This window comes from Microcaecilia unicolor, unplaced genomic scaffold (genome assembly GCF_901765095.1).
Source record: "Microcaecilia unicolor unplaced genomic scaffold, aMicUni1.1, whole genome shotgun sequence".
In the NCBI taxonomy this organism is placed as follows: Eukaryota; Metazoa; Chordata; class Amphibia; order Gymnophiona; family Siphonopidae; genus Microcaecilia; species Microcaecilia unicolor.
In genome coordinates, this window is record NW_021963925.1 from 116,256 (window position 1) to 143,606 (window position 27,351).

General features: G+C 44.8%; 1 protein-coding gene across 3 annotated transcripts in view; it reads right to left on the reverse strand.

The window, feature by feature from the left end:
• LOC115459789 (M-phase inducer phosphatase 1-like) overlaps positions 1–27,351 on the reverse strand; it is a 167,919-nt gene that overhangs the window by 42,394 nt on the left and 98,174 nt on the right. For 2 of the 3 annotated variants that reach the window (XM_030189563.1, XM_030189564.1), the window contains 2 exons: positions 26,116–26,211; positions 7,843–7,905 (listed from right to left, as the gene is read on the reverse strand). In XM_030189563.1, coding sequence (XP_030045423.1) covers positions 7,843–7,905; positions 26,116–26,211 — 159 coding nt within the window. The remainder of the gene's footprint in view (positions 1–7,842; positions 7,906–26,115; positions 26,212–27,351) is intronic. The other variant, XM_030189565.1, reaches the window with a different exon arrangement.

A 27,351-nucleotide genomic window follows, 5' to 3' on the forward strand; every position in this document is an offset into this window, starting at 1 on the left:
TCTAGGAAAGGTTCCCGCACCTTAGGAGGGAAGTTAACCCCATATAACTCATCAACCTGACAGAGTATATTAATTGCCAGATAATGTATATATCAAGTTGCCCACTGAAATGGGAACAGAGACTGTAATATGGCTATGTGCTGACTAGACATGTTCACATCTAGGGCCTCTGACTTATCAAGGTTAATCTTAAAGCCTGAAAGTGCACCATAGTCTCGCAACACGTCAGAAATTACTGGAAAGGAAACCATCGGCTCCACCAAAGTAGTACATCGTCAGCAAAAAGGAGAATCAGAGTCTCAATGTCCCCATACTGTGGACCCCTAATATCTGGATGTGACCGAACAGTGATGGCAAGGGGCTCCATAACAAGTGCAAATAGCAAAGGGGATAGTGCACATCCCTGACGTGAGCCTCGATACAAAGAGAAAGAACTTGAGTATTGGCCATTAACCTGAACAGAGGCACTCAGTGTCTCGTATATTAACTGGAGCCAATGAGCAAACCGACTCGAGATACCAACCTTTTCTAGGACCGCAAAGAGAAATGGCCAACACACCCGATCACACTTTTTCCGCGTCCAACGATAAGAGACATAGGGGTGTGTTCCTAGCTTGTGCATTATATATCATGTGAAGGGTTCTAAGAATATTATCAAATGTTTGCCACCCATGAACAAACCCAGCTTGGTCTTCATGTATCAGGGAGGGAAGATACCGCTGCAAACGGGAGGCCAAGATTTTAGTGAAGATCTTATAATCGACTCCCAGAAGAGAAATAGGTCTATACGAGCTGCAAAGCTGAGGATCCTTGCCTGGTTTGGGTATGACCATTATAGTTGCCAAGTTTCAGGTTTCTGGTAGCGGTTGACCTGCCTCGAAAGAATTAAACACCTTTAACAACAATGGAGCCAACAATTCTCCAAAGGTCTTATAGAATTTATTAGCGAACCCATTGGGTCCTGGAGCTTTATTAGCGGCCAACCCCCTTATTGCTTGATCTATTTCCTCCAGTTCAATGGGCTGAGATAATATCTGTCCAGTGCTCTCCGGTAGCCTCAGCAGATCGATTTTATCAAGATATCCAGCAATAGAGTCTACAGAGGGGTCAATATCTGGAGAATAAAGTGTTTCATAGTAGTCCCTGCACGCCGATCGCATATACTCAGAGTCAGAGTGTATCTCACCCCTTCCATCTCTAAGATTCACAATTTGGGTTCGATTAGCATGTTGTTTAAGTTCACAGGCTAAGAGTCTGCTAGCTTTATTGCCAAATTCAAAGTGAGATTGACAAACCCACTGAAGCTGTTCAGAAAGATCAGCCAATTCGAGTTCACAAAGTTCTGTGAGAATTTTTTGTACTTGATCCAAGATATGGGATGGTGGTTGAGACTTATGTTGTAGCCGGCTTTCTACCCGTGACAGTCACTTCCTTAAGGTATCCTCAACAAGCGATCACTCTTTCTGCACATGAGTTTTCAGTGCAATAAAATGGCCTCGCGTTACTGCTTTAAAACCCTCCCAAAGCGCTTATGTGGCTTCCAAGGTTGCATAGATTGCTGGGGGAGGGATTGTGCCCATCCATATCTGTTACACTTCACTACTGGGATAGCCTTTTTCCAAATAGATGTGTTCTATTTCGTTTGTCGCCTATAGCGTTTAATCCTTTGTTTTTGCCAGGCAACACAAGAGGGGTATTCACAAGATGGTATGGGGAGGGCTTGCGAACTTGGGGTCAAGTGTTCGAGGCGGATGTGTTGTTGTCCTTTTCTGCCTTGACAGAGAGGTACCCAGTGGTGGGGAAGGATGAATTCGCGTATCGCCAGCTGTCTCATTTTCTCAGGACGGCGGCAATACTTACGGTAATGGGAAGGGAAAAGTTAGGTCTGGAAGAGATCTGTGAAAAGCGCTCTTCATCTAGTGGTGTGATTGGCTGTTTATATAAATGTAGTAGCGCACAGGCTCCACTTCATACACTTCACAGGACGGGCTGGCAGAGGGAGCTGGGTATGGCCTTGGGGGGGATGCAGGATTGGAGCAGATGAGCGGGCGGTGGCGAAGGTGTCGTCTCATGTACCCTTTAAAGAGAATGCAGTGAAAGTGCTGTTTAGATGGTACCTTACACCTGAACGCCTCCAGCGTATATATCCAGCCTCCTCAGGCTTGTGCTGGAGGAGGTGTAGTAATAAGGGAATAATGGGGCATGTGTGGTGGCATTGTGTAAAAGTCAGAGCTGGATGGGATGCACAGTTACTTGGGCCCCTGAGATCTCTCTCTTTTCTGTAAAGGCAGGGGGTTTAACACCTGCTCAGCAGGCACTGATGAGGCAAGCACTGTGTGCAGCAAGGGTGGTCATAGCCTGTTACTGGAAACGGGCTGTGGTTCCTCCAGTTATGAGATGGCTCTATAAATTGAAGTATATTTGTGACATGGAGAGGCTCTTAGCAGAGCGCAGACAACAGAAGAGTAAATGGTATTCTGTTTGGAAGCCTTTTCTTCTAAGTGCTCAGAGTGCATAGTGAGAGTTGTGAGAGTGGTGAATGGAAGGATGTGTTAAAGGACCTCCCTAGGGTATGGCTGGGGGGAGGGATGGGGGGAGACATGTGGGAGTTGAGGAGGGAAGCATTTTCCAGTTAAAAACTTAAAAAAAATTATGAAGTTCCTTATGTTTCTTAGCGGGACATTGAAAATGTGGGAAAGAGGTGCTTAAGTTGCCTGTAACTGTCTGTTTAAATTCAGCAATTATGTATTATGAGTACTGCTTCATGAGCTTTCTATTATGTTTTAAAGGATAATAAAGACTTCATGAAATAAAAAAATAAAAAAAACCTCCCAAAGGGATAATGGACCTTCCCATTATCATTTAACTGTATATATTCCTTGATCTGTTGCTCAAGTTGGGAGAGGTTTGCCAAGACTGAGAGCAGTGCATAATCTAAGCGCCACCGACGGGAACCCCGATGTATCCCAGGGAGAGTTAATTGTAACAGGACTGGGGAGTGATCTGACCAAGTGCGGGGTATTATTTGATGTGTACTGGCTTGGCCCGAGATTGATGAATCCCCCAGCCAGAAATTGATCCGGGAAAAAGATTGATGAACCGATGAAAAATATGTATATCTATGTGTGATGGGATTATCCTGGCGCCAAAGATCTGTCAACTGCCAGCGTGCTGAGAATGCATGGAGTCTCTGTCTCGCCGGGCGTAGAAAATCTTGTGTGTGGAATTATCTAACTGTGGGTGTAAGGTGAGGTTTAAGTCCCCTCCCACCAACAGGGAACCCTCCCCATGATTCAAAAGTAATTGATCCAAGCTGGAAAAATATTCCCCATGGTCTGCATTAGGACCATATACATTCACTAGAGTGTAGACATGACCCCTGAATGAGAAAACCACTAGTAAGTATCGCCCTCCCCTGTCTCTTACAACTTTCAAAATTTCCCACAGTTTGGAATCACTAAAAGCAATCAAAACTCCCCTATTTTTAGAGTTATCAGTATTAGATGCGAAATATATAGTAGGGTATCTTCGATGGTGGCACAGATGCTCATGGGTTGCTTTTAAATGGGTCTCCTGCACTAGGGCCACGTCCACCCGAAGGCGGAGCAACTCCCGAAAAAGGAGCTGCCTCTTCCTAGGTACATTCAGCCCCCTAACATTTAGAAGCAACAGTGTAATATCAGACATCTTGATAAATACATATCCCCCTCCCACACATCTCCAGAGAGCCCCATACATTCATCGCCCCCCAATCCCCTCGCTCATGCCACCTCATCTCACTCTTCTCCCAAAAACCTCCCCTCTCCTGAGTCCCCTCCACCCTCCCTTTTTCCCCCTCATGAAACCAAGACTCCCCATCCGAGTACGGAAGGTTGTTAACAGAGGAAGTACGAGTTAAATACCCGCCCACCTTATAGCCCACAGAAACAGTAAACGAAAAGTGGTTATCATTTATACAAAGGCAACCCTAAGTTTTATACATAATACTACCATTACCTTGGAGAAAGTTCTTGGTGCCATAGCTAGACCAAAGGGAAAAGCGCAAAATTGGAAACACTGTCCTAGTACTGGAAAACATGAGTTTATCGTAAAGGAATACGTAGGTGAGCTGCTATAAAATTTAGGAAGTTTGATGCACAATTAGCCTGACTTACCCACAGCCCTGAAAAAACTACCTAACATTTTATTTATTGCATTTGTATCCCACATTATCCCACCTGTTTGCAGGCTCAATGTGGCTTACATAGTTTTGTTAACATTGCCATTGCAAAGTGACATATACATTTAATGTTGTGCAGAGGTTAGATGAGGATAAAAGAAGAAGGAGAGGAGTGATTTAGGTAGCTATAGTAGATGAGTTATCTTAATTGAGTGGATTGTCGGGTGGATTATTGTGGCTATTAGGTCTCATTGTATGCCTTGCTGAAGAGATATGTCTTAAGAGACATTTCAATTCAAGAATGGGCTAAAGACAACAAACTGACTGAACCCAAGTAAAACAGCTTCTATAGGTCACTAACACAAGTGGTGACATACCAGAAATCAAAATCTCTTTTGGGAAATATGAACTCCCCCCTCAAATCACAAGTCAGGAAGCTCTGAATACAGCTCAATTCAACACATACTCTGATCCCCCAAATCCAAGCGACCTTCAAGAGCAGCTTCTATCACTTGCGACAATTATGATGCCCATCTCCTTACATTGAGAAGCCATGCCTTGTCTCAGTTGTGCATGCCATGATATCAAGACTGGATTATTGTAATGCACTCTACACTGGTCTGACTACAAATGGTTTGCACCAGCTACAATTGATTCAGAATGCTGCAGCAAGAATAATAGAAGGTTGTAAGCGACATGACTACATCATACCATTTTTGCATAAACTCCTACCAGTACAATATAGAGCCAAATTTAAAACTCTGTTTGACCATCAAGGCCCTTAAAGGACATGGCCCAGAGTACTTGAAGAACAGATCTCCCTCTACACACCTTCAAGGTCACTAGGGTCCTCCCAAGGTGATTCCCTAACCACCCCCTTTCTTTGGACATCACACAATGTGATACCCACAAACAAGCCTTCTCCGGAGTAGCCCCCACGCTCTGGAATGCACTCCCTGAAAGGCTTTGCTTAACAGAAGACTATCTCTACTTCAGGAAGCAGATGAAAGCCTGGCTCTTCAACCAGGCTAACAGAAGAAGTAAATGATATCGGCTGAACATATTATAGCAGGACATGTTTATCCACTCCTACCCTATAGCCAACAATGTTCAAGCACCTTTCTGACCTCATTTGCAACTCTTTAGTCCCTACTCTATCTTATCTATATGTTCCATCTTTGCTTACACCATATGTCTATTAAAAAATGTTTTATTGTGTAGGCATTGTAATGTAGCATACTAAACCATACTTTGTATTGTTTTAATATTTTTACTACTGTAATTGTCTATTGCTTATGTGTCATAAAGCACCTAGCCACCCACCTGGGGTTACCCCACGGCCACTTAGAGGGTGTATCCCCAGCACAGCTCAGGTCAGCCTGCACCTGCCGCCTATGCTCTACACTAGCATCCTCCTCTCACTGACTGGGTCCCAATTGCCTCTGGGCAACTCTCCTGCTCTCAAATTATCCCCAGTGATTTCAAGGTTACTGGAGCCACACTACCAGTGGTCCCACAGTTCCCAGAAAGCACCCACAAACCCAACACTCAAACCACCAGGATTCTTTATTAGTCCAGACAGGCAGCGGCAACAAACTAAATTGTCTTAAAAATTGAACAATGAACAAAAAATGTGCAATCAGCAAACAGGTAACTGAAATATGGATCAATTATAACATTAACTAAACATTTGTTTACTTTCTAGAAAGTACCTGGGGAGATCAAGACATATAATTGCTCACCAAACATAACTTTTTTTTACAGGGCTTCAGCAAAGAGCTTTCTTTCTCTCTTTCTCCCAGGCTGAAACTGGAGCAAAAGCCAGTACAATCCAAATGAAATAAGCTCCTGGGCCAGAGTCCAGAACAATAAGGTTCAAAAATAGCTGGTTACATCACTACAGGCATTTCCTTTATGTGTGTGCTAACTAAAAGAAGGAATGGTCATTCCTCTGTTTTAAACATAAATAGGCACTACCTTTTGGCCAAACTAGAGAAATACACTTCAAGAAACATTGAATACAATTTACAGGGTTAAAAACATGCTGTTCTGTCACATTATGTTTGACTTATTCTTGCTGTACACCGCCTTCAGTGAATTCCTTGAAAAAGGTGGTACATAAATCCAAATAAATAAATTACTTCAAAGTTTCCATCCAAAAATGAGGCACTTTGAGGAATCTAACTTGTTAGAGCCAAATTGGATGAAAAGTTCCTTCCTTTTTTGGAACAAAGTAGATGGTGTTACTGCCTGTTTTTTCCTCCTCAGGAGGAACTGATACTACTGATTCTAACTGTAGCAATTAAACATTTCTTCAACAGCCCTTGCCTGTAGAAAAGAACATGGAGATTCCAGAAAATTTGTTGGGTACAAAATGGGCTAATTCTAGGGTATAACTGCCCTGAATTATCTTGAGAACCCATTGGTCTGTAGTTATTTGGGCCCACTTCTGATAAAACTAATTGATCTCCAATGGGAAGTCCCAAAGACTGGGCCCACAAACCTTCACTGTGGATTCTGGAAGCTCCAGAATTACCTGAGGTGACATCTTGACCCTCCCCCTCTATGACCCCATCTCTGAATGGAAAATGGCTATGCTGCTCAAAATCTGCAAGCTGCTACAGACAAGGCCATGGTCTTAGCTGAATAGCAGATTTATATTTATCTAAGTTATCTGACGGATAGGCAGTCCCCATTGCAAGACAATCTAGTACAGAAGTGCAGGCTACATAGCCCCTACAAATCGCTGCTTATGAGGCACCAGAGACAGGGATCTGAAGACCTCCAGATATGACTCTGCAGACTCAAGCCACCTGCAAAGCTCAACTGGGGATTAGCTGACCAACTGGACCAGGAGCAAATCGCTCAGAACCAGAGGCTTTAAAGTATGTCCAACTGCTGGGGACAGAGAACTGAAAACTGAGCTGAGACCTCTCTTGGCATCCAGTTCAGCTCCTCAGAACTTTCTATCTCCAACTGCTTTTTGATGGTCACAACTATTCCCACAGGTTCAGAAATACTAGGAAGCTATGTATTGGAAAATAAAATTTCTCACAGAAAACACAACTGAATCCTACCACACCAAGCCCAAGCTGCACAGGATAGATCAGTCTACCACTTGTTGGCGATTGAGAAATATTGACCGGCCATTGGCTCCACAGATACTTGATGTGAAGTCATTAGCCTAAACCCAAGAGTGCTGACTGATCTGGCAGGATAAAGAATGTGTACTATTCTGGTCATCTCAGTTCAAGAGAAAGTAATGGAACTGCTTAGGGCTTTGCAGTTTTGAGAAGAGATAGAGGGAATATAATGGGTTTATAAATCCATAGTGTGAAGTGGCACAGGTAAATAGAACAGTTAAGAGGAAGTTTTTCGCTTAGCAACTGAGCTTGTGGAATTTGTTGCTGGAGGATGGTGTTAAGACATCTAGGTTAGCCAGTGAAGAGTTGATAAACAAGTCCCTAAAAAAAAGTCCATAAACCATTATTAACTACGTAGACTTAGGAAAGCAACTGCTAATTTCTGGGAGTGAGCAGCAAGAGATGGATCTACAGCATACTTCTAGTGACTTGGGCTGTTAGAAAAAAAATATTGGGCTCCGACAGACACTTGGTCTGATTCAACATGGAACAACATATGTTTTGTTTTTTAGCAAGAAGCGGTCTGCTTTGTTGTCTTACCATCTCTGGAGTGATATATTTCAAATCCTGGTGTCGCCCATCTACAGTCTGCAGGAGGTAAGTCTTAAAAGAAAAAAAAAGGAAAAGGATTATTACCATAGTGCAGGGATGCAAGTTAAAAATTACTACTAGACAAAATAAAAATCTGGAACCCCTTTTGGAATCTATGATGCTGCCCATGCTGCACCAGGTATTGGTTTAAAATAGAGACCTTTTTCCACAATGCTAACTTAATATCAGCATTAAAGTTTACTTCTAAAAAAAGTATACATATCCCATCACCATAGGTGGCCTTTTGGAGCCAGGGAGCAGATTAAAACGGAATTTTACTAGCAGTCAGGAAGTTTTTAGAATTTAATTTCAGAATTACAGCTTGTAATTTTATGTATGTTTAAATGTGTATTTCAAACTCAAAATAAATTTTATATTTAGAAATCAAGTAGAAAATATAATAGATGCCAACCCAATATTCTATCCTCCTCTAAAACCCTAAGATTAACCATCTACCTATGTCCCTTCATATCAATGCTTGATGATAGCATATGATCCAATTAAACTCATGGCCTCTGCCGGTTTGGACTTAAGGAAACAATCTGGCAACAATCCAAAGAGCCTTTGAATGTAATGGAGTAGCCTAGTGGTTAGAGCACTGGCCCCGACATCCAAAGGTGCCCGGTTCAAATCCTTCTGCCACTCCTTGTGATCTTGGGCCAGTCGTCACTTAACCCTCCATTGCCTCAGCCTCCAAGGACAGGGAAATACCCAACGTACCTGAATGTAACTCACATTGAGCTACTACTGAAAAAGGTGTGAGCAAAATCCAAATAAAGTTTAATAAAGTGCTCCAAAATGGAGAGACCATAAAAAATGGCTCTGTACCATATCACTTCTACATCATCTGCCTGAATCTCCAAACAGATGAAGTTCTAGAAGAACATACCATCAAGTCAATTAAATAAGCTAGGACTAACACATCACTTCAAAGTACTTATTGTTAGCTGCTTAGGTTTAAGCGGGGTATAAGGTACACATTCTTTATCCTGCCAGACCAGTCAGCACTCTTGGGTTTAGGCTAATGACTTCACATCAAGTACCTTTGAGCAGGAACTGTCTTCTATGTTTGTGCAGCGCTGCGTACGCCCTGTAGCGCTATAGAAATGCTAAATAGTAGTAGTACCTGTGGAGCCAGTGGCCGGTCAATATTTCTCGATCTCCAACAAGTGGCAGACTGAGCTATCCTGTGCAGCTTAGGCTTGGTGTGGTAGGATTCAGTTGTGTTTTCTGTGAGAAATTTTATTTTCCAATACATAGCTTCCTAGTATTTCAGAACCTGTGGGAATAGTTGTGACCATCAAACAGCAGTTGGAGATAGAAAGTTCTGAGGAGCTGAACTGGATACCAAGAGAAGTCTCAGCTCAGTTTCAGTTCTCTGTCCCCAGCAGTTGGACATACTTTAAAGCCTCTGGTTTTGAGCGATTTGCTCCTGGTCCAGTTGGTCAGCTAATCCCCAGTTGAGCTTTGCAGGTGGCTTGAGTCTGCAGAGTCATATCTGGAGGTCTTCAGATCCCTGTCTCTGGTGCCTCACAAGCAGCAATTTGTAGGGGCTATGTAGCCTGCACTTCTGTACTAGATTGTCTTGCGATGGGGGCTGCCTATCCGTCAGATAACTAATATAAATAGAAAGCAAAATCCCTCCTCTCTGTACCCTTCTCCAACACCGCCAACTCCAGGCTCCGCTCATTCTGCCTTGCCTCACCCTATGCTTGGAACAACCTTCCTGAGCCCTTACGCCAAGCCCCCTCCCTGCCCATCTTCAAGTCTTTGCTTAAAACCCACCTCTTCAATGCTGAATTCGGCACCTAACTCTTACCGTTCACTAAATCCAGACTGCCCCAATTTGACCGCCCCTATCGGACTGTCCGTTCACTTGTCTCAGATTGTAAGCTCCTTGAGCAGGGACCGTCCCTCTATGTTAAATTGTACAACGCTGCATAACCCTAGTAGCGCTTTAGAAATGTTAAGTAGTAGTACCAGCAATCAGTGCTATTCATAAGGGAGGAGAGACTGCCCCAAGACTTTAAACTACAGTATTCTGAATCATCTGTTTACAAAATGCCAATAAACTTTTGAGGCCAGCCCACAAAGCATAATTGTTCAGCTTAATTCATTACCATGACTATCATAATCAAATCTCTGGCCCCTGAAATTACAGCAGGTTTGTAAAATGGTCTTATCATTCAAGGATGATTCAGACTTTATTCCAGGCTGTATGTAATTCAGAAATCTGCTTTCTTTCCTCCGCCTAGAGAGAGTGATTTGCATTCAAAACCAACTTCTTAGAAGCAAACCATCCAGCAAACCTGCCCAACTATTCATTGACAAATTCCAATGCATCCTCTTTTTTTAAATTTTATTAAGTTATATATGCAAGTTTAACACTTGACACAGAGAGCACTTACAATATAAAATTTATGAGAAATATATCAAAATACAGTAATCACACAATCATACCTGGGAAAGAAGAAAACAATAACTCATGAGGCAGAGTTCTAAATAAGGAATCCTTTTTTTTTTTTTAAACCAGAAAAATCATCTGTCATTTGAAGGGGAGAAAAAACCCCACAAAACAATATTCTGACTACTGACCACTCTGTACCTAAGGGGGATAAAAGGATGCTAAAAAGATCAAGAAATAGACCCTGCAGGACCTCAAACTGCAAAATCCAAGGAGAAGACAGGAATGTAGAAATGTTATCTGAATTAAAGCAATTCTTCTAAGAAGCATAGGCTAAAATTTCTCAACAATGCAATTAACTGTCTTAGGCAACACAGGTGGTCTTGCTTTGATTTATAGAGATTTTTTAAAATATTAAAATCAGTAGACAAGATTTGTGAGGAGGCTTTGGGGTCAATAGTGTGCCAATTTATGAATTGGACAAACAGAAGTACATTAAGATTGATCTTGATATATAGACCCCCCCCTCAAGAATTGGCACCTTATTCAACAGAAATTTGAGGTGATACTTTATTCTGCACATTTTACTAGTGATTTTAGGTGATCTTAATTTACATTTGGAGGATAATACTGATCCCCATGTGTTATAATTTATTCAGGTTTTGCAATCTTTAAATTTCAATTTAGGCCTGGATATCCCTACACATGAAAAAGGTCACAAGTTAGATTTTCTATAGCGTAGTTTCGACAAAGGTCTTGCTTTGGCCTCTCAAGGTGCAGATTGCAGCCCTTTCCTGTTTTCAAGGTCATCTCCAAGAAAAGTCTCTAGCTAGACACCCATATGTGCTCCGTTTTTTGAGAAGGGTTAACCTCCTTTGTCCTCCGTCGCACTGCTCCTTTCCTTGCTGGGATCTTAATTTAGTGCTCACGGTTCTTACCAAGCCTCTCTTTGAGCTTTTGTCTTCTTGTACTTTGAAGGACTTGATTCTGAAGGCAGCGTTCTTAGTGGCTATTGCCTCGGCTAGGCGAGTTTTGGAGTTGCAAGCTCTTTCATGTAGGGCCCCGTTTTTGGATTTCATCTTGGATCGGGTGGTTTTGCGACCGGTTCCTTCTTTTCTACCCAAGGTGTTGACTCGTTTTCATTTATCTCAACCGGTGGTGTTACCTGTACTAGGTTCTTTCTCCGGGTCGGAGGAGCAGCATCGTTTGAAACGTTTGGATGTCAAACAAGTTCTGAAGCATTATGTCAAGTTTACGGAAGACATTTTTTGGTCTGATCGTTTGTTTATTCTCATCGGAGGCTCATGGCTTCTAAGTCCACTATTTCCCGTTGGCTCAAGGAAATGATTGCCTCAGCTTATCTTCTCTCCGGGAAACCTGTTCCGGAAGGAGTTAAAGCCCACTCTACCAGAAGTCAGGCAACTTCTTGGGCAGAGTGTTGTCTGGTGCCTCCGGAGGACATATGCAGGGTGGCGACTTGGTCTTCTTTGCATTCCTTTTCTAAGCACTATCGATTGGACATCCTGAATTGTCAGCAAGTTGTTTGGGGACAAACATTTTAACAGCGGGGCTGCTAGGGTCCCTCCCATAATCTTACTGCTTTGTTACTTCCCATGTCACATTCTGGGCTAAGGAAGGAGAAATTAGGCCTTATCTGCTAATTTGCTTTTCTTTAGTCCCTCTGGACCGGCCCAGATCCCTCCCTTCAGGTATTCTGTGTCTTCAAGAGTTAACAGAGGTTTTTTTCTTGGGAGATGTGTTGCTGGTTTATGGTTCCATTGTTAAAAAAAAAAAAAAAAATTCTATGGTTCAGTACGTAACCTGTTGTGCATGATATGTCATTGGGACACTGTTTTCTTTGGCACACACCCTGTGTTGGTAATGTTGGTGGCTGCTCAGGCTTTCGGATGCACAGACCATTTCCTTACTGTTTTGCTTCCTTCTACTTTGGTACTTTATTACTGGATCTTTCTCTAGCTGGAAAGGGCTCTTATAAGCTCTCTAGAGCCACAGTATTTTTCTCAGTCTCCACCTGCTGGAAGGCGTGCGCAACCCATCAGTCACATTCTGAGCCGGTCCAAAGGAACTAAAGGAAAGCAAATTAGCAGGTAAGGCCTAATTTCTCCTTAGTAATTGCTACATTAAAATACTGTGCCCCTTAATTCTGAATTAAGCACATGGAATAGTGCTATTACTGCAATATTAGACGAAAACGCTCCAAAGTTAAAAAGACTAAATCCATGGTTTAATGCATTATTAGCATTGAAAAAAGGTGTTGTAGAAAGTTGGAACGAATTAGGAGAAAAAGTAAGGACCATCAGGTTTATTTAAATTGGAAGGAAGGAAATTAGGGAGTATAAGTTGCAAATTGCTCAGGTCAAAAAAGATTTTTTAAGATCAGGAAATTGAAAATTCTGACAATTCTTGTAAAGCACTTTTCAAAATCTTTGATAACTTGATTAAGATGCTGTACTTATGATGTCTGAATCTTTACAGCCTAGTGCTGAAGAGTTAGCACAGTTTATTCAGACTAAAGTTAATAAGATTAGGCAATCTTTTCCTATTGTTACATTGGAAAATATTACAACACTGTCCATGAATGACCAAGCTAATGATATTTCTGGGGATAGACTTTGAAGATTTGATGAGGTATCACTATAGTCAGTTAAGAAGACTGATTCAACTATCTTTAGATATTTGTCCCTTGTACTTGTTAGAGGAAAGTTCCTTTGAATATCTTACATTGGCTTACTGAATTTGTGAATTCTGTTCTGCAAACTGATCATTATCCCGAGAATTTAACAGGTATTGTTTTAACTCCTCTTCCAAAATTCTTAGGTTTAAATCTATTGTGGAACATTATTGCCTGGTTGACAATATTCCCTGGGTGGCTAAGTTGCTAGAGTTTTTGGTAAATGAACAATTGCACGTTTTTTTGGAATCACATAATGTTCTACATTATAACCCAGCATGGTTGTAGACCCAGACAGTACCAAAAGGTGAAATTAGGCCTTACCTGCTAATTTTCTTTCCTCTAGACCCTCCAGACCGGTCAAGACGCTTGGGTTATGCTCGCCTACCAGCAGAGGGAGACTGAGAACACTAACTTCAAACTATGTACATATAACCTGTGCCTAGCCACCTGACGTCAGTATCCGCTTAGCAAAGCAGAAAACCAAAAACCTGAAAACGAGAAACAAAACCCCTGTACCTGGAAAACCAATAGTCAAACACCAACAGTGTGCTTCCACAGACGGAACGTCCAAACGTCCCGCTCTGTACTGTTTTAGAGTCAAAGAAATTCTCTCCGACCACACTAAACTTGAAAGAATAGTCATAGCAGAACACGGCTCAAAATCACTTCTGATAACACACACTTCTGATAATACACAGGGCGGGCTCTTGACCGGTCTGGAGGGTCTAGAGGAAAGAAAATTAGCAGGTAAGGCCTAATTTCACCTTCCTCTTCAACCCTCCAGACCGGTCAAGACGCTTGGGAAGTACCAAAGCAGTAGAAACTTACGGGTGGGACCCTCGAAAAGCAGAAGACAACACAGCCGCTCCAAACCGAGCATCCTCTTTTGCCTGAACATCAAGTCTGTAATGCTTCACAAAGGAATGGATGGAAGACCACGCCGCTGCCTTACAAATATCCTGCGGAGGAATAAAACTACTTTCCGCCCAAGAAGCAGCTACCCCCCGAGTAGAATGAGCCTTAAGCACCGAGGGCACGGCACGGCGTTTCAACAAGTACGCCGACGCAATGGTCTCCTTCAACCACCTAGCCAGAGTAGCCTTGGAAGCTGCTGCCCCTTTTTTGGGACCTCCAAACAACACAAACAACCTATCCGATGCTCGAAAATCCTGCGTTCTGCGCAAGTACGACCGTAAAACGCGCCGTACATCCAACTTAGCCAGCCGACGTTGCGTAAGATCCCCAGCGCGATCCCCCAACACAGGCAAGGAAATCACCTGGTTTACATGAAAAGCCGACACCACCTTAGGCACAAAGGAAGGAACCGTCCGTAAAGTCACTTTCTCCTTAGCAAATGACAGAAAAGGCTCCCTGCAAGACAGAGCCTGAAGCTCTGAAATCCTACGCGCCGAAGAAATGGCCACCAGAAAAACCGCCTTCAAAGTAAGATCCTTACATGTAATGGATGCCACGGGTTCAAACGGAGGTGCCACCAACGCCTCCAGAACCAAATTTAAATCCCAAGGCGGAACCAACGGACGACGAGGCGGCCGAATCAACTTCACTGCCTTCAGGAACCGCCCCACATCAGGAGAAGCCGCCAAGGAAACTCCCCGAATCTTACCTCTAAAACAAGACAAGGCAGCCACCTGCACTTTCAGGGAAGAGAGCGACAGTCCCCTCTCCAAGCCATCCTGCAGAAAATCCAAAACTTCCACCACCGAAGCACGCAAAGGGACATAAGCCCGCTCTTGACACCAGTTCTCGAAGGTGCGCCACACTCTCACATACGCCAAAGAGGTAGACCTCTTGCGAGACCGCAACATCGTATCAACCACTCTGGGTGAAAACCCTTTCTTTCTCAACCGGTGCCTCTCAAGAGCCAAGCCGTAAGCAAGAACGGAGAGGGATCTGCCATCTCTATCGGCCCCTGAACCAGTCGCACCCGAGGCCCCAAAGGAATCGGATCCTGCACCAGTAACCGCATCAGATCTCCGTACCACGGACGCCGGGGCCAATTGGGCGCTATCAGAACCACTAACCCCGAGTGACGACCGATCCGCTGTACCACGCGGCCCACCAGCGGCCACGGCGGGAACACGTAGAGCAGCTGCTGAGGTGGCCACGGAAGCACCAACGCGTCGATGCCCTCGGCTCGAGCATCCCTTCGACGACTGAAGAACCGAGGGACCTGCGCATTGTCGGCCGACGCCATAAGATCCAACACTGGCCGACCCCACTGCAACACTATCTGCTCGAACACGGAGGGATGGAGAGCCCACTCTCCGGGATCCAACGTATGCCTGCTCAGAAAATCTGCACTCACGTTGTCCACCCCTGCCACATGTCCCGCTGACAGACTCTGCAGATGAACTTCTGCCCATGACAGCAACTCCGTCGCCTCTACCGCTAACCCGGGACTCTTTGTTCCCCCCTGTCGATTTACATAAGCGACGGCCGTGGCATTGTCTGAAAGAACCCTGACTGCCTTGCCGTCCAGAAGACTCTGAAAGGCCCGAAGAGCCAACCGAATAGCTCGCGTCTCCAGGCGATTGATGGACCAACTCGCCTCCTCCAACGTCCAACGCCCTTGGGCCACCTGACCCAGACAATGCGCCCCCCATCCTGACAGACTCGCATCCGTGGTCAGCACCACCCAGTCTGGCGTGTCCAACGGCATGCCCTTCGCTAGATTCGGAGAGAGGAGCCACCAGCGAAGACTGCCCCGAGCCACCTCCGGCAGGGAGAGCCTCTCCTCCAAACTCTGAAACTGAGGAGACCAGCGAGACAACAACGCTACCTGTAACGGTCTCATGTGGGCCCTGGCCCAAGGTACCACCTCTATTGATGCCGCCATCAGACCCAGCACCCGAAGATACTCCCGCGCCGACGGCGCCCTCTGAGCTCGGAGCTGCCGGATCTGAGACCATAGCTTGGAGATGCGAGGCGCTGTCAAAAACACACGGCCTCTCTTCGTGTCGAATCGGACTCCCAAATATTCTAGGGACTGCGACGGAACGAGGTGACTCTTGGCCAGATTGACAACCCAACCGAGCGACTGCAGAAAGGACACCACCCGACCGGTGACCTCCTCGCTCTCTGCTTTTGATTTGGCTCGAATCAACCAGTCGTCTAGGTACGGATGGACCAAAATGCCCTGCAAACGCAGCGCTGCCGCCACCACTACCATGACCTTGGAAAAGGTGCGAGGCGCTGTCGCCAGGCCGAACGGCAGAGCACAAAATTGAAAATGTCTCCCCAACACCACAAAGCGAAGAAAACGCTGGTGTGCCTCTAGGATGGGGATGTGCAAGTAAGCCTCCGTCAGATCTAAAGACGTCAGAAACTCTAATTCCTGAACCGCTACAATGACCGAGCACAGCGTCTCCATTCGAAAGGAAGGAACCTTCAGAGCCGCATTGACCTTTTTGAGGTCCAAAATGGGCCGAAAAGCATCCTCCTTTTTGGGAACTACGAAGTAGATGGAATAACAACCCGTACCTCGCTCTCCTGGAGGAACCGGAACTACTGCTCCTAACTCGACCAGACGCGCCAAGGTCTCTCGCACTGCTCTCGCCTTGCGCCTGGAATGACAAGGGGACACGAGAAAGAAATCGGGCAGAGGACCGTCGAACTCTAACGCGTAGCCGTCTCGCACAATCTGCAGTACCCACTGATCTGAGGTGATCTGGACCCACCTCTGGTAAAACAAGCGCAAACGAGCCCCCACGCGAACCAGAGGTTGGGCCCCCACACCATCATTGCGAAGGACGGGACGCTCCGGGCGTTCCCGACGAGGAACCTCGCCCTCCACGGCGGCCACCTCGAAAGGACTGAGTTCTTTGGAAAAAACGACCCCTAGTCCCCCCGGAGGACCTGCCAGGCCGATATCGTCGAGCTTCCTGAAACCGTCCGCGCACCGCGGACCCCCTAGCAGCCTTAGGACGAAGCTCCGGAAGACGAGGAACCTTAGTATCACCAAGACCCCTCACCAACTTATCCAACTCTTCCCCAAAAAGCAAAGAACCTTTAAACGGCAGCGAACACAGCTTTGCCTTAGAAGCAGCATCAGCCATCCAGCCCCGCAACCACAGGGCCCGACGAGCAGCCACCGCCAGGGTCATGTTCTTAGCCGAAGCCCGTAACAAATCATACAGTGCATCAGCCATGAAGGACGACCCCATCTCCAACCTTGCCAAATCTTGAACCATTGAGGCCCTATCAGCCGGCGGGCTATCCAGCAGCCGCTCCGCCCAGCGGAAACAAGCCCGGGCCACCAGGCCTCCACAAACCGACGCCTGCAGCGCCAACGCAGACAAATCAAAACTCCGCTTGAGAAACGTCTCCAATTTCCTGTCCTGCGGGTCCCGCAACGCGGCCCCCCCATCCACCGGAATGGCCGTAGCCTTAGTCACAGCCGTCACCACGGCATCTACGGTTGGAGGCCGGAGGGAATCTCTATCCTCCTGCGGAAGCGGGTACAACTTAGCCATGGCCCGAGCCACCTTACACTGATCTTCTGGAGAACGCCACTCTTGGGTAATCATTTCCCTCAGATCCGCGTTCATAGGGAAAGTGCGAGATACCTGCCGAATCCCCTTCACCAAAGGATCCTGCGACCCGGCTGTCACTGCAGCTGACGCCTCAAACTTGAGAGTCGATGACACCTGCTCAATAAGTTCTGCCAACTCATCACGGTGAAAAATGCGGACCACCGAAGGGTCCTCCCCAGGCACAGCAAGCTCCTTCTCATAACCAGCCAACGGCCCCTCATCCTCCTCCAGGGGACTAAAATCGCCCTCTGACTCCGGAGGGGAAAAACTTTCCATGTCCTCCGACCACTCCAAACGTGGTCTCTTAACACTGGCACCCCCCGTCCCAAGACTAGGAGGCTCTGCTCGCGTCGGCCCCGCCTGCCAGGCCTGGAACAAAGACCAAATAAAATCCGGCGGGAAACCCATCCGACCAGGACCGTCCCCCCCAGAAACACCGGACAACTGACTGCCCAAAGGTCCTCCGACCAACTCCGGGCCTTGCGGTGCCAATTCCAAAATGGCGGCGGTTCCCGCCAAAATCGGGACCGCCGCCACGCTACCAGACTGAGACACTGCCGGCTCTGGAGGGCCCGACGCGGGAACCTCCGCCGCTAACACCGGCGGAGCGGAGGAAGAAGACTTCGGTTCGCCGCAGAAACGGCAAGAACCGCCAACCACTTCAACCCCCCGGCGCGCACAAAATCTACATCGAAGCGGCTTTCCCGCCATCGCGCCTAAACAAACAGCTGACAGCCCACTCACCAGAAGCCTGCAAAACAGCGCCCCAAAGCAGCTGAACACCCCTGGCACCCCAGAATGCAGCTCACTCAGCTCTCCACACCGCTTGGGCCTTCGATCTGTGAGAGATCTCTTTCTTTTTTTTTTTTTTTTTTTCAACAAAACTTTATTGCAGCCTGAAATTGAGCCCTGCTGCTGCTAAAACTAAACGGCACTCAAGGCTGCAGCACAGGACTGCAGCCGAGGCACAAAGCTGCCCAAAACGGGAGAGCCAGTTAGGGGGAGGGACCCGGCCACCCGGGTGTGACACCCCAAAGGGGACAATGGCAGGCCCCACCGGACCCACCAACCCCCAGCACACTAAAGTCTTCCAGGCACAGAGGATAAAACTGAAAAACAGACCAAAGAAGCTCTAAATAATCTCTGAATCCTACCAGACCGGACAAGCTGCACAGGTTGCTTGTCTACCCTCTGCTGAGACTGAGAAGATACAGACGTCAGGTGGCTAGGCACAGGTTATATGTACATAGTTTGAAGTTAGTGTTCTCAGTCTCCCTCTGCTGGTAGGCGAGCATAACCCAAGCGTCTTGACCGGTCTGGAGGGTTGAAGGGGAACACTGCTTTTAGTTCTTAAGTCAAAGGTTAAATATTTTTGATGCAATGAACCGCTCTGTTCCTGATCAAATTAAGCGAATTAGGAATAACTGAAACAGTGCTTTCCTGGTTTGAACAATTTTTGAAAAATAGGACATATTGTGTAAAAGGAAGGAATATCATATAATCGTGCTGGAATCCTGGCTGTGGGGTAACAAGGCTCACCGCTTTCCCCACTTTTGTTTAAGGTGTACCTTAGTTCATTAGGTACTTTTCTTTTGGATGCAAGAATTATAGTTTTATCTTACACAGATGACTTTTTTTATTATGTCTTATCTAAGTTTGAAGATACTTTAGCATCTATAAAATACTATATTTCACTTATAAATGGACATCTGACAGGTTTTAAATGTATATAAGAGTGGGGTAGTTCTCAAGGCCCTCAGAGTTCTGGCCATGAAGTGATTTAAAGACTAAGCAAGCTACTTTAAACCTAATACGCTGTTGAACCGGCAGCCAGTGAAGATCTTTCAGAAATGGAGTGATTTTGATAGTATTTCATGTAAAGAATTGGTATTAACCTCGGGAGAATTTGGAAAATATGGGATACAAATACCAAATAAATGCTCGAGTAAAAAAAAGATTTTTTAAATTTTTTTATTTTTAAAGACAGACAGCTTAGAGCAATTAGGTCCTCATATCTGTGAAATTTCAGGATTCTGGTATAGGCAATTTTACTTCCACAATTGATTACTGCAATTCTTTGACTTGTAGTATTTCAATTAAATAGCAGAAACAGTTACAGCTATTGCAGAATACAGTTGTAAGACATATTTGTAGAGGATATTTGATATCATTGCTCCATTTATGAACAATCTTCACTGATTGCCGGTTCAACAGCATATTAGGTTTAAAATAGCTTGCTTAGTCACTTCATGGCCAGAACTCAGAAGGCCTTGTGGAACTATTTACGATTCCATCTTCTGAATGCAACACTTGCTTTTCTCGTACTTTACAAATAGGTTACCCCACTCTTAAAGATGTAAGATATACGTTTAAAACCTGTCTACGAGCATTCATTTCCATTTCAAGGGGCAAGAATTTGGAATGTGCTCCCCTGTGAATTAAAACATTTGCCATCATATTTGTCTTGAAGTTATCCGAGTGTTATCTTGAGGAGTTCGCATGACAGCTGCTGTCAGTGAAGTAGATGACAGCCCCTATCCAAACCTGCCACATCATGAAAATATCTGAGGCTTGTTAAATATGGCTCTACCATCTATCTGTTCCTGCCTGCTTGCCGGCCAGGGACATCAGCCAGAGAGAGCGCACCAGCACCTGCTTGCTATCTGATCATCCCTGCTGCAGCTCCCGAATTCTCCCGAGAGATTCAACAGCTCCCCGTCTATCTCCAGCGTCCATGAGCGTGGGAGAGCCTTTTACACTGAATTTCTAGACCACCTGACCCGTAAGTTTCTAGGCAGTTTACAATGAATAAAAGCTGGGACAGAACCTCAGGAATTAGTTATACCATAAAATCAGAAAGGAAAAAAAATTAATAAATCTTAAAAAAAAAAAAAAAAAATAGTTGTAACTATTCAAATCCTCCAATTTTAAAGAAAGTGAGTTCCAAATATTAAGAGCCTGAAACATCATCAATTGCTTAAAAAAGCCAAATCTTTTTATATCATTCGGGGAGGGAACTGCTAAAGGAGAACAGAATGATCTTTTACTCTTCCTAGAATCTTTAAGCTTCACTTGTTCAATCAAATAACTTGGACAATCTCCAGAATACATGCAAATCTGAATAAGAGTCTGGCTTCTATCAGCAGCCAGTGCAATTGTAAGTAAAACTGAGTAATTTGATACTTTCCTAAAGAGAAAATTAATCTCACTCGACCCTACTTGTCCCTCTAATTACCGACCCATCTCCCTCCTTCCTTTTCTCTCCAAATTACTTGAGCGTGCTGTTCACCGCCGCTGCCTTGATTTTCTCTCCTCACATTCTATTCTTGACCCACTACAATCTGGTTTTCGCCCTCTCCACTCAACCAAAACTGCGCTTACTAAAGTCTCCAATGACCTATTACTGGCTAAATCCAGAGGTCAATATTCCATCCTCATTCTTCTTGATCTTTCCGCTGCTTTTGACACTGTCGATCACAGCATACTTCTCGATACCCTATCCTCACTTGGATTCCAGGGCTCTGTCCTTTCCTGGTTCTCTTCCTACCTCTCCCTCCGCACCTTTAGTGTTCATTCTGGTGGATCCTCTTCTACTTCTATCCCTCTGCCTGTCGGTGTACCTCAGGGTTCTGTTCTTGGTCCCCTCCTCTTTTCTATCATTAATCTCATCCCATGGCTTTTTCTACCATCTCTATGCTGACTCCCCCCAAATCTACCTTTCTACCCCTGATATCTCACCTTGCATCCAAACCAAAGTTTCTGACATTGCTGTCTGGATGTCTCAACGCCACCTGAAATTAAATATGACCAAAACCGAGCTTCTCATTTTCCCCCCCAAACCCACCTCCCCGCTCCCCCCGTTTTCTATTTCTGTTGATGGCTCTCTCATTCTCCCTGTCTCCTCAGCTCGAAACCTTGGGGTCATCTTTGACTCTTCTCTCTCCTTCTCCCTGTCTCCTCAGCTCGAAACCTTGGGGTCATCTTTGACTCTTCTCTCTCCTTCTCTGCCCATATCCAGCAGATTGCCAAGACCTGTCGTTTCTTTCTTTACAACATCCGTAAAATCCGCCCCTTTCTTTCCGAGCACTCTACCAAAACCCTCATCCACACCCTTGTCACCTCTCGTTTAGACTACTGCAATCTGCTTTTTGCTGGCCTCCCACTTAGTCACGTCTCCCCTCTCCAGTCAGTTCAAAACTCTGCTGCCCGTCTCATCTTCCGCCAGGGTCACTTTACTCATACTACCCCTCTCCTCAAGACCCTTCACTGGCTCCCTATCCGTTTTCGCATCCTGTTCAAACTTCTTCTAACAACCTATAAATGTACTCACTCTGCTGCTCCCCAGTATCTCTCCACACTCGTCCTTCCCTACACCCCTTCCCGTGCACTCCGCTCCATGGATAAATCCTTCTTATCTGTTCCCTTCTCCACTACTGCCAACTCCAGACTTCGCGCCTTCTGTCTCGCTGCACCCTACGCCTGGAATAAACTTCCTGAGCCCCTACGTCTTGCCCCATCCTTGGCCACCTTTAAATCTAGACTGAAAGCCCACCTCTTTAACATTGCTTTTGACTCGTAACCACTCGCCTCCACCTACCCTCCTCTCTTCCTTCCCGTTCACATTAATTGATTTGATTTGCTTACTTTATTTATTTTTTGTCTATTAGATTGTAAGCTCTTTGAGCAGGGACTGTCTTTCTTCTATGTTTGTGCAGCGCTGCGTATGCCTTGTAGCGCTATAGAAATGCTAAATAGTAGTAGTAGTAATTTTGTACAGATTGCAATCTGCGTAATTGACATTTGGGAGCACCCAACAGAAGATTACAATACTCCAGCTTGGATAAAACTAAAGCATGCACTAGCGGTCTAAATTGAGAAATGTAAAAAAAAAAAATCTTACTGTGCCTCAATTTCCATAATAAAAACGAAATTTGAAAGACCAATATCAAAGCCTTATTGATACAGACATTAATTCAGTAACCTTCTGTAGGGGATATGAAATACCAACTAAAGCTGAACGCAGAAAAAAACCCACAATGTCTCATCTTGTCTTCACAATATAATACAAACAAACCCAATACCATAAACACACCGGACTACACCCTCCCGGTCTCAGACAGCTTAAAAATTCTGGGAGTCACAATCAACCGAAATCTCACACTTGCGGAGCTACTGTTAGAAATATGCAATCTGTCCCTAAAATCGAGTGTAGTACCGGAAGACTGGAGGGTAGCCAATGTTACTCCGATTTTTAAGAAGGGTTCCAGAGGAGATCCGGGAAATTATAGACCGGTGAGTCTGACGTCGGTGCCGGGCAAGATGGTGGAGGCTATTATTAAGAATAAAATTGCAGAGCATATACAAAAACATGGACTGATGAGACAAAGTCAGCACGGATTTAGTGAAGGGAAGTCTTGCCTCACCAATCTAATGCATTTTTTTGAGGGGGTAAGCAAACATGTGGACAATGGGGAGCCGGTTGATATTGTATATCTGGATTTTCAGAAGGCGTTTGACAAAGTGCCGCACGAAAGACTCCTGAAGAAATTGCAGAGTCATGGAATCGGAGGTAGGGTATTATTATGGATTAAGAACTGGCTGAAAGATAGGAAGCAGAGAGTAGGATTGCGTGGCCAGTATTCTCAGTGGAGGAGGGTAGTTAGTGGGGTCCCGCAGGGGTCTGTGCTGGGTCCGTTGCTTTTTAATGTATTTATAAATGACCTAGAGATGGGAATAACTAGTGAGGTAATTAAATTCGCCGATGACACAAAATTATTCAGGGTCGTCAAGTCGCAGGAGGAATGTGAACGATTACAGGAGGACCTTGCGAGACTGGGAGAATGGGCGTGCAAGTGGCAGATGAAGTTCAATGTTGACAAGTGCAAAGTGATGCATGTGGGTAAGAGGAACCCGAATTATAGCTACGTCTTGCAAGGTTCCGCGTTAGGAGTTACGGATCAAGAAAGGGATCTGGGTGTCGTCGTCGATGATACGCTGAAACCTTCTGCTCAGTGTGCTGCTGCGTCTAGGAAAGCGAATAGAATGTTGGGTGTTATTAGGAAGGGTATGGAGTCCAGGTGTGCGGATGTTATAATGCCGTTGTATCGCTCCATGGTGCGACCGCACCTGGAGTATTGTGTTCAGTACTGGTCTCCGTATCTCAAAAAAGATATAGTAGAATTGGAAAAGGTACAGCGAAGGGCGACGAAAATGATAGTGGGGATGGGACGACTTTCCTATGAAGAGAGGCTGAGAAGGCTAGGGCTTTTCAGCTTGGAGAAGAGACGGCTGAGGGGAGATATGATAGAAGTGTATAAAATAATGAGTGGAATGGATCGGGTGGATGTGAAGCGACTGTTCACGCTATCCAAAAATACTAGGACTAGAGGGCATGAGTTGAAGCTACAGTGTGGTAAATTTAAAACGAATCGGAGAAAATTTTTCTTCACCCAACGTGTAATTAGACTCTGGAATTCGTTGCCGGAGAACGTGGTACGGGCGGTTAGCTTGACGGAGTTTAAAAAGGGGTTAGATAGATTCCTAAAGGACAAGTCCATAGACCGCTATTAAATGGACTTGGAAAAATTCCGCATTTTTAGGTATAACTTGTCTGGAATGTTTTTACGTTTGGGGAGCGTGCCAGGTGCCCTTGACCTGGATTGGCCACTGTCGGTGACAGGATGCTGGGCTAGATGGACCTTTGGTCTTTCCCAGTATGGCACTACTTATGTACTTATGTACTTATGTACTTATGTACAGGAAAAAAAAAATGTTCTACTCAATGTGGAAACTTAAAAGAATCAAACCTTTCTTCCCAAGGGAAGTATTCCGCAGCCTAGTACAATCAATGGTGCTAAGCCACCTAGTCTACTGCAATGCCATTTATGCTGGATGTAAAGAACAAATCATTAAGAAGCTTCAAATCTCTCAAAATACAGCAGCCAGACTCGTATTTGGGAAAGCGAAATATGAAAGCGCCAAACCCCTAAAAGAGGAAACTACACTGGCTCCCACTAAAAGAACAAATTGTGTTCAAAGTTTGCACCCTGGTCCACAAAATCGTTCACGGGGAAGCCCCGACCTATATGTCAGACCTTATAGACTTGCCTACCAGGAATGCAAAGAGATCAGCACGCACATTCCTCAATCTCCATTACCCTAACTGCAAAGGACAAATATAAATCCACATACGTGACCAGTTTCTCATACATCTGCACGCAGCTATGGAACGCACTACTGAAGGCCATAAAAATAACGCAAGACCTAACTATCTTCCGAAGGCTACTGAAAACAGATCTGTTCAAGAAGACAAACCATAAACACCCATCTTAAACACCAAAAAATAAAAGACTTTACACGACATAGACATAATTGAAATCTTATCACTTGACTGATCAACCGCCTTACCACTAATGAATAAGCATAACCACTTCAATCTCTATGTCGAATATGGTCTCTCCATAGTCGATGACCTAAAGAATGATACAACCCAATTTCGTACTCAGGAACGTTCATGTATTACTATAATTTATTCTTCCAATTTCTTACTCAGGAACTTTCATGTATTACCATAATTTATTCTTCCTCAACATATATATGCACATGATATATATCTATACCATGATCTGTTCATGTATGTTATGTTACATGTATGTTACCATGTATGTATGCAACTTAACACATTACCATTTGTAATTCTGTTACCTGGAAATGTAAGCCGCATTGAGCCTGCAAATTGTTGGGAAAATGTGGGATACAAATGCTACAAACAAATACCTCCAACCATCATATGCGCTGCAATCTCACAGGGCCCAGGCCTTCCCACATTGGAAACTCCACTTCCATCCAGCTATCAAGTGTGGTGACCAGTTGATTGCTTTATTGGAATACCAGAAATCATTGTGGACAAAGACTACCACATCTGGAGAGGTTTTCCAAATATTCTAAGTTTTCTGTATGCTGCCAGAGCTCGGCTTTAAAAAATCCACTTCCATAGTCCCCGAGTTTGATGCATCCTCCAACAAGGACACCCACTGTTTAGGTAAGAGGTGGTTCCAAGTGTGTTATTTGGCCCAACAGCATCTCAAAATGGAATCCCAGCGCAAGTGTGACCTCCTGGATTAAGTCCGCCAATGACACCTCTGAATTGTGACACCGTGGCTGTCATCAGAACCATCTTATCTTCTGGCAATTTAGTGCGAGTGGTCTGTGTTACAAGCTCCTGCCGACACCTCACCACCCAATCGCTGTTTAAAAATCTTTCCATAAACTCTCCTTCATTTGTACAAAAGTCCAGCACCTTCCCCGACCACAACATGCAGAGTATTATTGCAAAAATTGGGGTTGGGGCCCCGGAGCCTGTCCAACAAATGTCCTCCCACTCACAGCATCACATGACCCCCACCCAGACATTTTAAATAGGGCACTCATTCTACCAGAGTAAATTACTAGCTAGGGTTTTTTTTTTTTTTTTTTTTTTTTAACAGAATCACTCATTCACAGCTGATCATGTTTGGGGACCTTCAATGTGCACAAAGATCTGATGGGATATAAATAGATCCCTTTCTTACCTTTGAGAAATCTCCAATAAGGTCCCTTTGGTCACCGTCTAGAACACTTTCTATCTCCATGTGAGAAAAGGACTTGGACCTCATCAATTTCTGCTTCTGTTCAGAAACAGAGTGGCATGAATGTTTTAACATTCAATTCACTTTACGTAAAAATTACTCATAGCAAGGAATAAGTCATTTGTTGTACAGACAGCACATAGAAATGGAATGACAGATAAAACAGCAAAAGGTCCAGCCAGTCTCCCCTTTCTAATTCCTACTTCAATTCCACAGGATCTTATCTGAAAATTTTACCCACGATTCCCTACAAGTGTCTTGGAAGTTTCCCAAAGGAAGAATTGACAGGAACACTTCTAAATGTAATAAAACCTGTTTAATATGATACTCTTAGATGATCTAAAGAACTGTGGTGCAATTATCTTTAACAGTGGCTTGCTTCTGTAAATAGTGGGCTATTTGTTGAACCAGTATCACACATTTCAGCTTGTGACATGGTCCTCCGACATGAGGCTTGCCATATAAGGCTAGGCATTCCATTGTGATGGTTTTCCATGCAGATTAGAAATCGGCCAGGCATGTCAGATGCTAGATGGAAACCTAGGAGCAAATTGCAGATGGTAATGAACACTTTCATTGCAGCCTTTATTGGGATATTAAAGTAGCTTTGTTTCTATCCCTCTAACTAGTGGAGTCTGTTCCACTCATTTCAGCAAAGGTGAAATTAGATCTTACCTGCTAATTTTCTTTCCTCTAGACCCTCCAGACCGGTCAAGACGCATGGGTTATGTCCTCCTACCAGCAGAGGGAGACTGAGAAACACTGAGCTTTTGAATACTGTATATATAACCTGTGCAGTACATCCACTAGCCAGTATAACCCTGACAAAGCAGAGAAACCAAAACCACCAACTACAACTAAGAACCCTGTACGTGGTCACTGCCAACTGGACACTTTCTTCATTTCTTTCATTGTGTCCTTTTAATTGTGAGTGCTTCTACAGGTGGACTCTGAAACACGGTCACACCTACTCAGACTCATAACAACCAAAGTCTGAAACTATAGAAATCACACTCAACAGCTGCCAAGATAGAAAGGAGAAACCAAACCTCCTGGCCTCCAGTACAGACAGGGCGGGCCTTGACCGGTCTGGAGGGTCTAGAGGAAAGAAAATTAGCAGGTAAGATCTAATTTCACCTTCCTCCACGACCCTCCAGACCGGTCAAGATGCATGGGACG